Here is a 17,746-nt window from a genome sequence, read left to right as displayed (position 1 = left end):
GCCCTCTATGGATGACGGCCGTTTCGCGCCTGAATACGCTTCTACAGGTCCATTGGAAATAAATGACTTTGTGGCTACGTGGTGGATAGTGATGTCCTTTCTGCTCTACTGGATTGATCATTCGGATATTCTACTTACTCCAAGACAAGCATCCCCCTGCCAGCTTTTACATGGAGGACTCGGCTGTCCTTGGCATCTGTAAAGGTACTGCTAGGTGGTGCAGGACCTTTTTCTTCCGTGTTTTGTTACACGTGACATTGTGCTAGGCCGGCGAATCAAAAAAAAGCCGCGGATGGTGGGAGGGAGGAGGTGTTTCGTAGGTCTCTGATCTGATACCTCACTGAGTTCATTGGAGTTTGGTCATGAGAAGTGATTAGCAAAATCTCTAGTTATGAGATGAGCAATAACAATTCACCAGTGGACTAGTCCGGCGTCCAGTCCTGTTCACCGTGGGTTCCAATCATCACTTTTGTGCCTGGCATGCTCAGCCCGGCATCCTGGGCACCTTTCGTGTTTACAAGGCCCTTTGATGTGATATTCTGGGGCTTAATGAACAATACAGGCACCCAGGATGCGGGACCAAAAATGAAGACTGATATTACAGTGGGAATGGATGCCGGACCAGCGAGGAATCAAACCAGTAATTTCTATTGGTTATAGGTTACAACACCAGGAAGAAAGACTGGAAGCGAAAGAGCACTGTGCCCTTAAAGGGTCAACAAGATTGCAAGTTGGAGTCTTGTTAGAACCGCTTTATCAGACGTGCTCCATGGTTATCTTTTGTGTCGTGGTCGCTGCACTTTGTGATCACACCAAATCACAATAGCACCTTGCAAAGTACTTGTGGCAAGTTTCACCAATCACAGCACAACAATGATTTTGCTACTGAGGGTAAAACATGTGTTCTTTACTAATTTGAACATGCTGATTCCAAATATGAACTCAGAATTTGCACAGCACGTCCAGATTTTGAGTTATACTTAGAAAAGGCCATACGCCTATTCAGGCATTGTTGAAGGCATTGCACATGCGGTTGGAATGAAAGAGACCTATGCTTCTATGCAGATCATTCTGAAATTGATTAAATATTCAGAACATCAATGGAACATTTGTGCTGACCTCAAAGTTGTTGCACTAGTCCTTGGTTTGCAGTTAGGTTACACTAAGCATATGTGCTTTCTGTGCCTATGGAACAGTCGAGATGACAACAACCATTATAAAATTAAACGGTGGCCCAATAGAGATGAACATAAGATTGGTAAGCACAATGTTCAACACGAATCACTTGTCGATCCACTTAAAGTTTATCTTCCACCTCTTCACATTAAACTAGGACTAATGAAAAATGTTGTAGTAGCAATGGATCGTCAAGGGAATGGATTTAAGTATCTGAAGGAAAAGTTTAGTGCATTGAAAACTGAGGCCAAACTCAAAGCAGGAATCTTTATTGGTCCTGAAATCCACCAACTAATCCATGATGAAATCTTCAAGAAAGAACTCACCCCACTTGAACTAACTGCATGGGATGCATTTATAGTAGTAGTTCAAAACTTCCTTGGAAACGAAAGAGCAGAAAACTATGCTGAACTAATAGACAATATGCTTCAAGCATACGAAATGCATGGTGCCCGAATGTCATTGAAAATGCATTTCCTATATTCACATCTTGACTTCTTTCCTCCAAATATGGGTAATGTCAGTGACGAACATGGTGAGAGATTCCACCAGGACATTTCTACTATGGAAAAAAGATACCCAGGTCGCTTTAACCCCAACATGATGGGCGATTACTGCTGGTTTTTGCAACGGGCCACTAGGATCACTCACAAGCGCAAAAGCAAGTGCCTGAAGCACTTTTAAAAGTACTCTGCTGAGTTCAAGGCGATTTCTTAAGCTACTATAAGTGATTTTTAAGTTTTTTGGTTTATTTACCTATCCTTTTTTTTCAATAAAAATGATAATACATGTTGTGAAACTGTGGGACATAACGATTCTGTATCTTTATTAATTGCTTATTTTAATTTTCACAAAAATTGGAATAACTTAATATCCTGACGTGCTACAAAAAAACTAACTTCAGATTTGGATTCAGCGCATTCGATTTAGTATAGCGCACATGGTTTTTGCCAAGTAGCAGACAAAAAGTGTTTATTTGTTGTGCTGTGTAAGGGGAGGAGAAATTCAGATTTATTCGGCAATCAGAACTCAGAACACATCTGACGCAAGTCGAAGCGAACACCATTATATATGTATATAAAATGTGTTTGTATATATATATATATATGTCTCCCATATTTAGTTTTCAATTAGAAAAATCTGCTTACAAGTAATAGAGGTATTGGAGATGTATCACATGTGTAGGTGAGAAGGTGAGCCATACAGGAGAGCAATCAATCATACAGGAGCCTGGGACACTGTAGGAAGCTAAATCAATCAGGGATCATGTGGCAATTAGTCTTTATGCCCTTTCGGTCTTGATTACATAGGTTAATCCATCAGAATATACTCCAGATTAGCATAATCCAGCATAACAGTTTGCTATCAGCAGTGAATGGTCCTATAGTCGCCTATGAGTTAACGTCACCCCTCCCCCCAAAAAGAAACAAAAATGTAATTGTGCATTCACGATATTCAAAAGTCATCTAATCCATGCACCTAGTCCGATATGAAGATTGAAAGAAACGTGTGATACCAGCCTTTGTATGAAAACATTTTCTTTTTTTGCATATTAAATATTATACAAAATATGGCCAATTTTTGTAACTTTTTGCTTAAACACAAGTGACAGCGTCTTTCGCCAGCCTTGTGTCCTCGCTGTACAAACAATACGTCTGATTTAATTTAGATTAAGCAACTTATATATTTATATAGTATAAAAAAAAAGAAAAAAACACCATAAACAGCCTAAAAACAGTTTAAGAAAAAAAAATAAAAATCTAAAACTACCCATGCTTTTTCTAAAAAGTTCCAAAAGTGACATGGCTGAGATAAAAGCATCGAAAACAAGCAGAGGAAACAGAGGGGGTTAAGACCCGGTTGAATGCATGCTCGGTATAGGGTAGAACTTGGAAATCCGGCTCTGCGTCGTGGGGTTAAGGCATTCGGATTCTCCGCTCATTTTGAAGAAAATTTCCTGTTCTTGAAGTTTTCTTGCAAATTCCTCCTCTAGTGCCTGTCAACAAAAACATCATTAGAAAAACAGCAAAGTGAGGATGTTAGAAAACCTGCAGCTGCATCTCCCTCCTCCCCCTTCTGATACTATTTACTCTGTCACATCAGTTTTTATGGTGATTGATGTGGTTTATGAATATATAAAGAGAATCTGCATGAATTTAAGAAAGATGGCACTTTAACCCTTATAAGTATTCTGCGGCCTGACCTGCAATACCAGACACAGCCACTACTCATTGTATGGCGCTGTGTCTGGTAAGCAATAAGATAACATGGACCTTACTAACTATGAGGGGTGAATTCCACCAATCTTATCAAAATATAAATCTGATCATTTAATTGCCGGCTAAGTAACAAATCCAAATACATTATTAACCTGCAATATCCAACAAAGGAGAAATACAGGACAGGTATTTATCCAAAAAGAGAAGAACAGAACGTATTTACATATAAGATAAAAACACAAAAACATTGGAAGCAAAAGAAAAACAAAAAAGTGAGCTAAAAGAAGGGAATTTTGTTTACTTACCGTAAATTCCTTTTCTTCTAGCTCCTATTGGGAGACCCAGACAATTGGGTGTATAGCTTCTGCCTCCAGAGGCCACACAAAGTATTACACTTTAAAAAGTGTAACCCCTCCCCTCTGCCTATACACCCTCCCGTGCATCACAAGCTCCTCAGTTTTGGTGCAAAAGCAGGAAGGAGGAAACTTATAAATTGGTCTAAGGTAAATTCAATTCGAAGGATGTTCGGAGAACTGAAAACCATGAACCAAAAGAACTCAACATGAGCAACATGTGTACACAAAAGAACAACCAGCCCGAAGGGAACAGGGCGGGTGCTGGGTCTCCCAATAGGAGCTAGAAGAAAAGGAATTTACGGTAAGTAAACAAAATTCCCTTCTTCTTTGTCGCTCCATTGGGAGACCCAGACAATTGGGACGTCCAAAAGCAGTCCCTGGGTGGGTAAAAGAATACCTCGATAAAAAAGAGCCGAAAACGACCCCCTCTTACAGGTGGGCAACCGCCGCCTGAAGGACTCGCCTACCTAGACTGGCGTCTGCCGAAGCATAGGTATGCACCTGATAGTGTTTCGTGAAAGTGTGCAGACTAGACCAGGTAGCTGCCTGACACACCTGTTGAGCCGTAGCCCGGTGCCGCAATGCCCAGGACGCACCCACGGCTCTGGTAGAATGGGCTTTCAGCCCCAAAGGAAGCGGAAGCCCAGAAGAACGGTAGGCTTCAAGAATCGGTTCCTTGATCCACCGAGCCAAGGTTGACTTTGAAGCCTGCGAACCCTTACGCTGGCCAGCGACAAGGACAAAGAGCGCATCTGAACGGCGCAGGGGCGCCGTGCGAGACACGTAGAGCCGGAGTGCTCTCACCAGATCTAATGAGTGCAAATCCTTTTCACATTGGTGAATTGGATTAGGGCAAAGAAGGGAATTTTGTTTACTTACCGTAAATTCCTTTTCTTCTAGCTCCAATTGGGAGACCCAGACAATTGGGTGTATAGCTTCTGCCTCCGGAGGCCACACAAAGTATTACACTTAAAAGTGTAAAGCCCCTCCCCTTCTGCCTATACACCCCCCGTGCATCACGGGCTCCTCAGTTTTGGTGCAAAAGCAAGAAGGAGGAAAAGTTATAAATTGGTTTAAAGTAAATTCAATCCGAAGGAATTTCGGAGAACTGAAACCATTCAACATGAACAACATGTGTACACAAAGAACAACAGCCCGAAGGGAACAGGGGCGGGTGCTGGGTCTCCCAATTGGAGCTAGAAGAAAAGGAATTTACGGTAAGTAAACAAAATTCCCTTCTTCTTTGTCGCTCCATTGGGAGACCCAGACAATTGGGACGTCCAAAAGCAGTCCCTGGGTGGGTAAAATAATACCTCGTAATAGAGCCGTAAAACGGCCCTTTCCTACAGGTGGGCAACCGCCGCCTGAAGGACTTGCCTACCTAGGCTGGCATCCGCCGAAGCATAGGTATGCACCTGATAGTGTTTCGTGAAAGTGTGCAGGCTCGACCAGGTAGCCGCCTGACACACCTGCTGAGCCGTAGCCTGGTGCCGCAAAGCCCAGGACGCACCCACGGCTCTGGTAGAATGGGCTTTCAGCCCTGAGGGAACCGGAAGCCCAGAAGATCGGTAAGCTTCGAGAATAGGTTCCTTGATCCACCGAGCCAGGGTTGATTTGGAAGCCTGTGACCCTTTACGCTGGCCAGCGACAAGGACAAAGAGTGCATCCGAGCGGCGCAGGGGCGCCGTACGAGAAATGTAGAGTCTGAGTGCTCTCACCAGATCTAACAAGTGCAAGTCCTTTTCACACTGGTGAACTGGATGAGGACAAAAAGAGGGTAAGGAGATATCCTGATTGAGATGAAAGGGGGATACCACCTTAGGAAGAAATTCCGGAACCGGACGCAGAACCACCTTGTCCTGGTGAAACACCAGGAAAGGGGCTTTGCATGACAGCGCCGCTAGCTCAGACACTCTCCGAAGTGATGTGACTGCTACCAGGAAGACCACTTTCTGCGAAAGGCGTGAGAGAGAAATATCCCTCATTGGCTCGAAAGGTGGTTTCTGAAGAGCCATCAGCACCCTGTTCAGATCCCAGGGTTCTAACGGCCGCTTGTAAGGAGGAACTATGTGACAAACCCCCTGCAGGAACGTGCGTACCTTTGGAAGTCTGGCCAGGCGCTTCTGAAAAAACACAGAGAGCGCTGAGACTTGTCCCTTAAGAGAGCCGAGCGACAACCCTTTTTTCAATCCGGATTGAAGGAAGGAAAGAAAAGTGGGCAAGGCAAATGGCCAGGGAGAAAAACCCTGATCAGAGCACCAAGATAGGAATATCCTCCACGTCCTGTGGTAGATCTTGGCGGACGTTGGTTTCCTAGCCTGTCTCATAGTGGCAATGACCTCTTGAGATAACCCTGAAGACGCTAGGATCCAGGACTCAATGGCCACACAGTCAGGTTGAGGGCCGCAGAATTCAGATGGAAAAACGGCCCTTGGGACAGCAAGTCTGGTCGGTCTGGTAGTGCCCACGGTTGGCCCACCGTGAGATGCCACAGATCCGGGTACCACGACCTCCTCGGCCAGTCTGGAGCGACGAGGATGGCGCGGCGGCAGTCGGACCTGATCTTGCGTAACACTCTGGGCAACAGTGCCAGAGGAGGAAACACATAAGGGAGTTGAAACTGCGACCAATCCTGAACTAAGGCGTCTGCCGCCAGAGCTCTGTGATCTTGAGACCGTGCCATGAATGTTGGGACCTTGTTGTTGTGCCGGGACGCCATTAGGTCGACGTCCGGCATCCCCCAGCGGCAACAGATCTCCTGAAACACGTCCGGGTGAAGGGACCATTCCCCTGCGTCCATGCCCTGGCGACTGAGAAAGTCTGCTTCCCAGTTTTCTACGCCCGGGATGTGAACTGCGGATATGGTGGAGGCCGTGGCTTCCACCCACATCAGAATCCGCCGGACTTCCTGGAAGGCTTGCCGACTGCGTGTTCCCCCTTGGTGGTTGATGTATGCCACCGCTGTGGAGTTGTCCGACTGAATTCGGATCTGCTTGCCTTCCAGCCACGGCTGGAACGCCTTTAGGGCAAGATACACTGCCCTTATCTCCAGAACATTGATCTGAAGGGAGGACTCTGTCGGAGTCCAGGTTCCCTGAGCCCTGTGGTGGAGAAAGACCGCTCCCCACCCTGACAGGCTCGCGTCCGTCGTGACCACAGCCCATGATGGGGGAAGGAAGGATTTCCCCTTCGACAGAGAATTGGGGAGAAGCCACCACTGAAGGGAAGCCTTGGCTGCCCGTGAAAGGGAGACGTTCCTGTCGAGGGACGTCGACTTCCCGTCCCATTTGCGGAGAATGTCCCATTGAAGTGGACGCAGGTGAAACTACGCAAAAGGAACTGCCTCCATTGCTGCTACCATCTTCCCTAGGAAGTGCATGAGGCGCCTCAGGGGGTGTGACTGGCCTTGAAGGAGAGATTGCACCCCTGTCTGTAGTGAACGCTGTTTGTCCAGCGGAAGCTTCACTATCGCTGAGAGAGTATGAAACTCCATGCCAAGATATGTCAGTGATTGGGCCGGTGTCAGATTTGACTTTGGAAAATTGATGATCCACCCGAAACTCTGGAGAGTCTCCAGAGCAATGTTCAGGCTGTGTTGGCATGCCACTTGAGAGGGTGCCTTGACCAGCAGATCGTCTAAGTAAGGGATCACCGAGTGTCCCTGAGAGTGTAGGACTGCTACCACTGCTGCCATGACCTTGGTGAAGACCCGTGGGGCTGTCGCCAGGCCGAAAGGCAGTGCCACGAACTGAAGGTGTTCGTCTCCTATGGCGAAACGCAGGAAGCGCTGATGCTCTGGTGCAATCGGTACGTGGAGATAAGCATCTTTGATGTCGATTGATGCCAGGAAGTCTCCTTGGGACATTGAGGCGATGACGGAGCGGAGCGATTCCATCCGGAACCGCCTGGTTTTTACGTGTTTGTTGAGCAGTTTTAGGTCCAGAACAGGACAAAAGGATCCGTCCTTTTTCGGTACCACAAACAAGTTGGAGTAAAAACCGTGACCCTGTTGCTGAAGAGGAACAGTGATCACCACTCCTTCCGCCTTCAGAGTGCACACCGCCTGAAGAAGAGCATCGGCTCTCTCGGGGGGCGGAGATGTTCTGAAAAATCGAGTCGGAGGACGAGAGCTGAACTCCATCCTGTAACCGTGGGATAGAATGACTCTCACCCATCGGTCTTTTACCTGTGGCAGCCAGGCGTCGCAAAAGCGGGAAAGCCTGCCACCGACCGAGGATGCGGTGTGAGGAGGCCGAGAGTCATGAGGAGGCCGCCTTGGGAGCGGTTCCTCCGGCGGTCTTTTTAGGACGTGACTTAGACCGCCATGAATCGGAGTTCCTCTGATCCTTTTGAGGCCTTTTGGACGAGGAGAACTGAGACCTTCCCGCGGGCCGAAAGGACCGAAACCTCGATTGTACCTTCCGTGGTTGAGGTCTGTTTGGTTTGGACTGGGGTAAGGATGAGTCCTTTCCCTTGGATTGTTTAATGAGTTCATCCAATCGCTCACCAAACAGGCGGTCGCCAGAAAATGGCAAACCGGTTAAGAACTTTTTGGAAGCGGAGTCTGCCTTCCATTCACGTAGCCACATGGCCCTGCGGACTGCCACCGAATTGGCAGATGCTACCGCCGTACGGCTCGTAGAGTCCAGGACAGCATTAATGGCGTAGGACGCAAACGCCGACGCCTGAGAGGTTAAGGACACCACTTGCAGAGCAGATGTACGTGTGACTGCATTAATCTGCGCATGACAAGCTGAGATAGCTTGGAGTGCCCAGACGGCTGCGAATGCTGGAGCAAAAGACGCGCCGATAGCTTCATAGATGGATTTCAACCATAGCTCCATCTGTCTGTCAGTGGCATCCTTGAGTGAAGCCCCATCTTCCACTGCAACTATGGATCTAGCCGCCAGTCTGGAGACAGGAGGATCCACCTTAGGACACTGAGCCCAGCCCTTGACAACGTCAGGGGGGAAGGGATAACGTGTATCCTTAAGGCGCTTGGAAAAACGCTTATCTGGACAAGCTCGGTGTTTCTGGACTGCCTCTCTGAAGTCAGAGTGATCCAGAAACATACTCAATGTACGATTGGGAGACCTGAAACGGAATTTCTCCTGCTGAGAAGCTGACTCCTCAATTGTAGGAGCTGGTGGAGAAATATCCAACACCTGATTGATGGTTGCTATAAGGTCATTCACTATGGCGTCACCATCAGGTGTATCCAGGTTGAGAGCGGTCTCAGGATCAGAATCCTGATCTGCTACCTCCGCTTCATCATCCAGAGAGTCCTCCTGCTGAGACCCTGAATAGTGTGATGAAGTCGAGTGAATTTCCCAGCGAGCCCGCTTAGGCGGCCTGGGACTGCGGTCCATGTCAGAGACCTCACCCCGGGATCCATGGGTCACCCCAGGAGCACTTTGCTGCTCCAATTGAGGGGGGCCTGAGGTCAATGATTGAACTGTGCCCGGGGCCTGAGTCACCGGTCTGGACTGTAAGGCTTCAAGTATCCTAGCAGACCATTTATCCATACTCTCAGACAGTTTGTCAGCAAATACTGCAAACTCCGTCCCTGTCACCTGGACAGTGGTAGCAGGTGGTTCCACCTGGGCCACCAGTAGCAGAGGCTCCGGCTGAGTAAGTGCCACAGGGGCCGAGCATTGCACACAATGAGGGTCAGTGGAACCTGCCGGTAGTATAGCCGCACATGAAGTACAGGTTGCAAAGTAAGCCTGTGCTTTGGCACCCTTGCTTTTTGCGGACGACATGCTGTTGTCTCCTCTGAGTACAATCCAGGAGGGTATATAGCCAAAAATCAACAGTGCGACCGAACAGTGTAAATGTATAGCATATAAGCATATATATATATGTACACTCCGGCACTCAGTGGGGCCAGCACCTCAGGTGCTGCTTACCGACCGCTAAAAAGCGGTTGTGTGATCACCAGATTCCCTGCCTGAGCCTCCCAGAGCCTGTTGTCTTTCCTCTCCAGCGTTAGAAGTGCTGACAGGAATGGCTGCCGGCGTTCTGTGGGGAGGAGGGGGCCGTGGGCGTGCTCTAGAAAGTGCGGGAATCTGGAGCCCCACTGTGCTGAATGAGGGGGGAGGAGGATACAGAGTATGCTCCAGCCCTCAGCGCTGACGTCCTGTACAGCGTCCCGCCCTTCCCCTGACTGACAGGCCTGGGGGCGGGAATATGCGATACTAGGCCGCAAAAGCCGGGGACTAAAGTTATAAGCGCGGCCGGCATATAAGCGCGGCCGGCGCGGTAGTCCCCGGCGCACTAACACACCCAGCAGTGCTGCAGTGTATATGGCACAAGCGCTCCATGCGCGGTCCCCACGGGGACACAGAGTACCTCAAAGTAGCAGGGCCTTGTCCCTGACGATACCCGGCTCCTGTCCAGCAGATTCCCCAGGGGCTGCGGAGGGAGCACGGTCCCCTGTTCCTGGAGACCGATTAGGATCCCACTTCACCCAGAGCCCATTAAGGGATGGGGAAGGAAAACAGCATGTGGCTCCTGCCTATGTACCCGCAATGGGTACCTCAACCTTAACAACACCGCCGACTAGAGTGGGGTGAGAAGGGAGCATGCTGGGGGCCCTGTTATGGGCCCTCTTTTCTTCCATCCGACATAGTTAGCAGCTGCTGCTGACTAAGATGTGGAGCTATGCGTGGATGTCAGCCTCCTTCGCACAAAGCATAAAAACTGAGGAGCCCGTGATGCACGGGGGGTGTATAGGCAGAAGGGGAGGGGCTTTACACTTTTAAGTGTAATACTTTGTGTGGCCTCCGGAGGCAGAAGCTATACACCCAATTGTCTGGGTCTCCCAATGGAGCGACAAAGAAATGAAGGTAAGGAGATATCCTGATTGAGATGAAAAGGAGATACCACCTTAGGGAGAAATTCCGGAACAGGACGCAGAACCACCTTATCCTGGTGAAAAACCAGGACAGCGCTGCCAGCTCCGACACTCTACGGAGCGATGTAACTGCCACTAGAAATGCCACCTTCTGCGAAAGACGTGATAAAGAGACATCCCGCAGCGGCTCGAAAGGTGGTTTCTGAAGAGCCGTTAGCACCCTGTTAAGGTCCCAGGGTTCCAGCGGACGCTTATAAGGTGGGACTATGTGGCAAACTCCCTGCAGGAACGTGCGGACCTGCGGAAGCCTGGCTAAACGCTTTTGAAAAAATACGGATAGCGCCGAGACTTGTCCCTTGAGAGAGCCGAGAGACAAACCCTTGTCCATTCCGGATTGGAGGAATGAAAGAAAAGTGGGTAAGGCAAAGGGCCAGGGAGTAAAACCATTATCAGAGCACCAGGATAAGAAGATCCTCCAAGACCTGTGATAGATCTTGGCGGACGTTGGTTTCCTGGCCTGTCTCATGGTGGCAATGACATCTTGAGATAACCCTGAGGACGCTAGGAGCCAGGACTCAATGGCCACACAGTCAGGTTGAGGGCCACAGAATTCAGATTGAAAAACGGCCCTTGTGACAGCAAGTCTGGGCGGTCTGGGAGCGCCCACGGTTGACCCACCGTGAGATGCCACAGATCCGGGTACCACGACCGCCTCGGCCAGTCTGGGGCGACGAGAATGGCGCGACGACAGTCGGACCTGATTTTGCGCAGCACTCTGGGCAGCATCGCCAGAGGAGGAAATACATAAGGCAGTCGAAACTGCGACCAATCCTGACCACTGGAGTGGCCACAGATGGAATTGCGCGAAGGGCACTGCCTCCATCGCTGCCACCATCTTCCCCAGGAAGTGCATGAGACGCCTCAAGGGGTGTGACTGACCCCGAAGAAGAGATTGCACCCCTGCCTGCAGAGAAAGCTGTTTGTCCAGCGGTAGCATGACTACCGCTGACTGAGTATGAAACTCCATCCCAAGGTAAGTCAGTGATTGGGTCGGTGTCAACTTGGATTTTGGGAAGTTGATGATCCACCCGAACTGCTGGAGCGTCGCCAGAGCGACGGTAAGGCTGTTTTGACACGCCATCTGAGAGGGTGCCCTGACCAGAAGATCGTCTAAGTAGGGAATCACCGAGTGGCCCTGAGAGTGTAGGACCGCCACAACAGATGCCATGACCTTGGTGAACACCCGTGGGGCTGTCGCCAGGCCGAAAGGCAATGCCCCGAATTGAAGGTGTTCGTCCCCGATGGCGAAACGTAAAAAACGTTGATGTTCGGGTGCGATCGGCACATGGAGATAAGCATCCTTGATGTCGATCGATGCTAGGAAGTCTCCTTGTGACATCGACGCGATGACCGAGCGGAGAGATTCCATCCGAAACCGTCTGATGCTCACATGTCTGTTGAGTAGTTTGAGGTCCAGAACGGGACGGAACGAACCGTCCTTCTTTGGCACCACGAACAAGTTGGAGTAAAAGCCGCGACCATGTTCCTGGGGGGGAACAGGGATCACAACTCCTTCTGTCTTCAGAGCGTCCACCGCCTGAAAAAGTGCATCGGCCCGCGCGGGGGGCGGAGAGGCTATGAAGAAACGAGTCGGGGGACGAGAGCTGAACTCTATCCTGTAACCGTGAGACAGAATGTCTCTCACCCATCGGTCTTGAACATGTGGCCACCAGGCGTCGCAAAAGCGGGAGAGCCTGCCACCGACCGAGGATGCGGTTCGGGGATGCCGAGAGTCATGAAGAGGCCGCCTTGGAGGCATTGCCTCCGGCGGGTTTTTGGGGGCGTGGCTTAGCCCGCCACGCATAGGAGTTCCTCTGGCCTTTCTCCGGCCTGTTGGACGAAGAGGATTGGGGCTTGGCGGAGGGACGAAAGGACCGAAACCTCGATTGTATTTTCCGTTGCTGAGGTCTCTTCGGTTTGGACTGGGGTAAGGAGGAGTCCTTTCCCTTGGATTCCTTAATAATCTCATCCAATCGCTCGCCAAACAATCGGTCGCCAGAAAACGGCAAACCGGTTAAGAACCTCTTGGAAGCCGAGTCTGCCTTCCATTCGCGCAGCCACATGGCCCTGCGGACTGCCACAGAATTAGCGGATGCCACCGCTGTACGGCTAGCAGAGTCTAGAACTGCGTTCATGGCGTAGGAAGAAAAAGCTGACGCCTGAGAAGTCAAAGACGCAACCTGCGGAGCAGAATTACGTGTGACTGCATTAATCTCAACCAGACAAGCTGAGATAGCTTGGAGTGCCCACACGGCTGCAAAAGCCGGGGCAAAAGACGCGCCCGTGGCTTCATAGATGGATTTCACCAGGAGCTCTGCCTGTCAGTGGCATCTTTTAGCGATGAGCCATCTGCAACCGATACCACAGATCTAGCCGCCAATCTAGAGACTGGAGGATCCACCTTGGGACATTGAGCCCAACCCTTAACAACGTCAGAGGGGAAGGGGTAACGTGTGTCAGTAAGGCGCTTAGTAAAGCGCTTGTCCGGAACCGCTCTGGGCTTCTGGACAGCATCTCTGAAGTTAGAGTGATCGAAAAACGCACTCCGTGTACGTTTAGGGAACCGAAACTGGTGTTTCTCCTGCTGAGAAGTCGACTCCTCTACAGGTGGCGGCGGGGGAGATATATCTAACACCTGGTTGATGGACGAGATAAGGTCATTTACTATGGCGTCCCCTTCAGGTGTATCAAGATTGAGAGCAACGTCAGGGTCAGAGCCCTGAGCTGCGACGTCCGCCTCGTCCTCCAGAGAGTCCTCAAGCTGGGAAGCCGAGCAGCGTGAAGAAGTCGGGGAAGATTCCCAGCGAGCCCGCTTAGCCGGTCTGGGACTGTGGTCCGGGCAGGAGTCCTCCACGTGAGACCTGGAGCCCCCCCTGGGAGCGCACTGCGGCGCGGACAGAGAGGGGCCTGGAGGGGACGATCCAACAGGGCCCGGGGTCTGTGGAAGGACCGGTCTGGACTGCAAAGCTTCAAGCAGCTTGGCAGACCATTTGTCCATAGACTGAGCCATGGATTGTGAAAGTGACTCAGAGAGTTTCTCAGCAAAAACGGCAAACTCTGTCCCTGCCGCCTGGACAGGGGGAGCAGGGGGGTCTACCTGAGCCGGGGGGCCCACTAGTGACCGAGGCTCCGGCTGAGCAAGCAAAACAGGGGTCGAGCATTGCTCACAGTGAGGGTAGGTGGAACCCGCAGGTAACATAGCCGCACAAGAGGTACAGGTCGCAAAATAACCCTGTGCCTTGGCACCCTTGCTCCTTGTGGACGACATGCTGTTGTCTCCTAGGAGAGTGATCACTGAGGGTATATGGGAAAAGGTATATAGCCCGACCGAACAGAAATATATATATATGTATATATATATATATATATATAGTGTTATATATATATATATATATATATATATATATATATATATATATATATATATATATATATATATATATATATATATATATATATAGTATCTATTCCGGCACCCTAAGGGGACCAGCACCGGGTGACCGGTGTGGCTTACCGACCGCTAAAAAGCGGAGCGTGTGTCCTCCAGATTCCCTGCCTTAGGTCTCCATGAGTTGCAGAGCTCTTTCCTGGAAATCCTCCACCGGCAGAATGTCAAAAAAATGGCTGCCGGAGCTCTCTGGGGAGGAGTGGAGCCGTGGGCGGCGCTAGAAAAGTGCGGGAATCTGGGGTCCCCACAGTGATCAGTGAGGGGGGAGGAAACATACAGGATGCTCCGGCCCTCACAACCGACGTCAGGTCGGCAGTCCCGCCCTTACCCCTGACAGACAGGCCCGGGGGCGGGAGTTTTGCTACTAGGCTGCAATGAAGCCGGGGACTAAATTTAAGACCGCGGTCGACAAGCTGGCGCGGTCGGCGCGGAAGTCCGCCGGTCTTCACAAATCAGCAGCTGCTGCAGCGTCCGGGATGAAGGCGCTCCATGCACAGCCCCCATGGGGACACAGAGTACCTTAGAGATGCAGGGCCCGGTCCCTGAGGATAAATAGACTCCTGTCCGGCAGATTCCCACAGGGGCTGCGGAGGGAGCACGGTCCCAGTAACTGGATGACCGGTCAGGATCCCACTTCTCCCAGAACCGCTAAGGGATGGTGAAGGAAAACGGCATGAGGCTCCGGCCTTTGTACCCGCAATGGGTACCTCAACCTTAACAGCACCGCCGACGTAGTGGGGTGAGAAGGGAACATGCCAGGGGCCCCGTGGGGCCCACTTTTCTTCCAACCGATATAACTAATATGAGAATGCATGAGTGGATGTGTGCCTCCTTCCACACAAAGCATAAAACTGAGGAGCTTGTGATGCACGGGAGGGTGTATAGGCAGAGGGGAGGGGTTACACTTTTTAAAGTGTAATACTTTGTGTGGCCTCCGGAGGCAGAAGCTATACACCCCAATTGTCTGGGTCTCCCAATGGAGCGACAAAGAAATAATAACTAAAGTTCATTAAATAATAATTATATAAAACATCAATTTATCTGAGCAAAAAATAAACAAAAGATTAATATTTAAAAAAAACAAAAAAACAAAAAAAAAAAAAAACTAAATGCGAAGTACGGAACAATCCAAGAAGAACTGATGGAAACCTCAAGACGTCAGATAAGGGCAGGGCTAAACAATCATAATAGATGAAGCGACTACACTCACCCACCCAAAAAATTATGGCATAATTAACAATATAGTTTTATAGCACAGATCGGAACAAAAATGACGAAATTAAATAATGTATTGTTTTTGAGAAGATTTTTTTTTTTTCCCCCCAAACAATTTCTAATTAAAACTGGGATTTGGGGTCTTTCATGGTTACATTTATTTATTTTTACATTTGAACAATACTTAGTCGCACAAGGGACTTGATCCTGCAGTCCTCTGATCACAACCTATTGGGTCTTTGACTACCAAGTAGCCTATTAGACCCCGCTTCTGGTTTAGGGCAAACACAAAACTCATTGTTAGGCCTCTAGTTCCTTTAACAACCCATCTACACACCACTATTGTCCTGATAGAAGGAGTGATCTCCCTTTGTCAAACTCCTCATATGCCAGTGTCACTACTGACCGTAGCATGTGAGGGGTTAGAGAAGGGATCGGACCGAGCGGACGCAGCAGGAGATCAGCTGTGTATTACAGCCGCCGCCTCCTGTGGATTGTACGGGCAAAACTCCTGTGCCATCAAGGATACGTAACTATGGCAGATAGTGGTAAATCACTTACAATTCAGATGTAAAGAAACCCGGCAATCACAATGATAATGCATGATGGCCACTATCAGAGGCAGATTGATAGGGTAGTAAGGGGGTAAGTAGTAAGGGGGCTGGCAGTTGGGGGGTGATCAGCTGATGGATCTCATTTGAAATGGGACATTAGTGATGCGATCGCCCCTCTAGGCGAGACAAACAGCTCATTAGATGGATACCTTTTTCCGGGGTCTTAGTTTCTCCCTCCACTCCTTCAGCTCCAGCGCATGCTCTTCATCCAGCTCTTTCAGCTTCTGAGTTTCGTGTTCTATTAACAGGTGACATTTTTCATTCTAAAAAAAACACCAAACAACAAAAAAAGTACAATTAGCCACAAGTTACGACATGTCCCCATTACAGACCTCTACAGCGTATTACCTGACTATAGAGGTGTCCACTGGAACCTCAAATATCCTGAGAAATGTAGGTGAGTTCCCCTTTCAGACAAGTAGCCTCATACGCACAGTCATTCTCCATTGTATGAATGGGAGCAATGGAAGCCGCTGACCCAGTATGCCGCCTCAGTAATTCACATTCACTACAATCACTGGTCTGTTGTGAATGTCTGGTTAGGCCCCAACAGCTTATGACATGTTTATCTGACCACATTAAGGTATTTTCATAAACTTGATGTAAATAATATTCTGTATTTAGGGTACAGTAGTGATCAGGAAAATTACCCCTCCGTGGAGTGTGATGCACAAGTATGGCGCGGGCTCAGGAGCGGAGCCTACACCATATCCGGCCGCTGCTGCTGTTATACAGCCGGTATCTGTAACAACAGTGGTCAAAGATTTTTCCAGTTGTTACTGTTAATCACATGAAGGCTATGTGCTCATAGGACAATGTACCAGCGGATTTAAGCAAGTACAGACACACCCCATGTTATACTATGGGATTTGGTGAGTGCTGTGTCAATGCTGCGGTATGTGCGGCTGCGGAATATGCTGCGGATTTCTCGCGGCCGCACATAACTGCATGTCAATTATTCCTGCGGCAATATCTGCGGATGTCCCGCATTTCCACTATGGAGATACAGGGCGGAAATTCCTCAGGTATTTCAGCACTTGTCCCGCAGGTTTACCGCAACAAAAATGCTTGAATCCCGCAGCAATGGATAGCTACGGATTCCAGGGAGCAGGTGCGGGAAACCTGCGGACAAACCTGCGGCAGAGTCCACAGGTACATTGTGCCGTGGGAACATAGCCTAATGCTGCGGTGAACCTCTGACAGCGGCATTTAATCCCCAGAGTGCGCAGTTTTGGATAAACTAAGGCCTGTCATTTTGCTATCCTCTCCAAGTGAAGCATTTTTGCCCTCTCGAGAGCAGATACTTTGACACCAGGAGAAGCTTCGCTCTGTCTGTAGGACACTATATACCTGTAGCTGTTGTAGCTCCCGGATGTTGGCGTCACATTGAAGCTGCAGATCCCGCATCTGGTTCTCGTGCTTCTGATGCTGAGCCAATCTCTCGTTCTTCTGTCTTTTATCTTCTTGAACGGCAAACTGCAAAAAACACAAAAAAAAACAAAAAAACAAACATTTTCAGATGACTATTACTTCCATCTAAAAATCTAAAGTCTGCAAATAAACTGTTCGTCTAGGGTCAGTATATAAGGGTGGTGTTTGTATACAGGGCAGGCCAGGCTTGGAATGGGTATACAGGCCTGGCCTGGCATGGGTATACAGGACAGGCCTCTATATTCAGAAGGCTTGGCTGGGGGTCTGTTTTTATTTAGGATGTCTGGCACAGTGGGTATTCATTTTGGGGTCATATGCACGTCTATTGTACTTTAGGACAAGTTCTAAATAAGTAGCACATGTTGTCCTGT

General features: G+C 49.4%; 1 protein-coding gene across 2 annotated transcripts in view; it reads right to left on the bottom strand.

The window, feature by feature from the left end:
* SLK (STE20 like kinase) overlaps positions 1 to 17,746 on the bottom strand; it is a 170,782-nt gene that overhangs the window by 1,766 nt on the left and 151,270 nt on the right. For both annotated transcript variants that reach the window (XM_075348523.1, XM_075348524.1), the window contains 3 exons: positions 17,295 to 17,420; positions 16,094 to 16,207; positions 1 to 3,172 (listed from right to left, as the gene is read on the bottom strand). The exon at positions 1 to 3,172 is cut by the window's left edge and continues 1,766 nt beyond it. In XM_075348523.1, coding sequence (XP_075204638.1) covers positions 3,026 to 3,172; positions 16,094 to 16,207; positions 17,295 to 17,420 — 387 coding nt within the window. In that variant the 3' untranslated portion in view covers positions 1 to 3,025. The remainder of the gene's footprint in view (positions 3,173 to 16,093; positions 16,208 to 17,294; positions 17,421 to 17,746) is intronic.

Source organism: Anomaloglossus baeobatrachus, chromosome 5 (genome assembly GCF_048569485.1).
Source record: "Anomaloglossus baeobatrachus isolate aAnoBae1 chromosome 5, aAnoBae1.hap1, whole genome shotgun sequence".
NCBI classification, from domain to species: domain Eukaryota; kingdom Metazoa; phylum Chordata; class Amphibia; order Anura; family Aromobatidae; genus Anomaloglossus; species Anomaloglossus baeobatrachus.
Note: the sequence above shows the minus strand (reverse complement) of the source record. Positions and strands in the feature narration are given on the sequence as shown.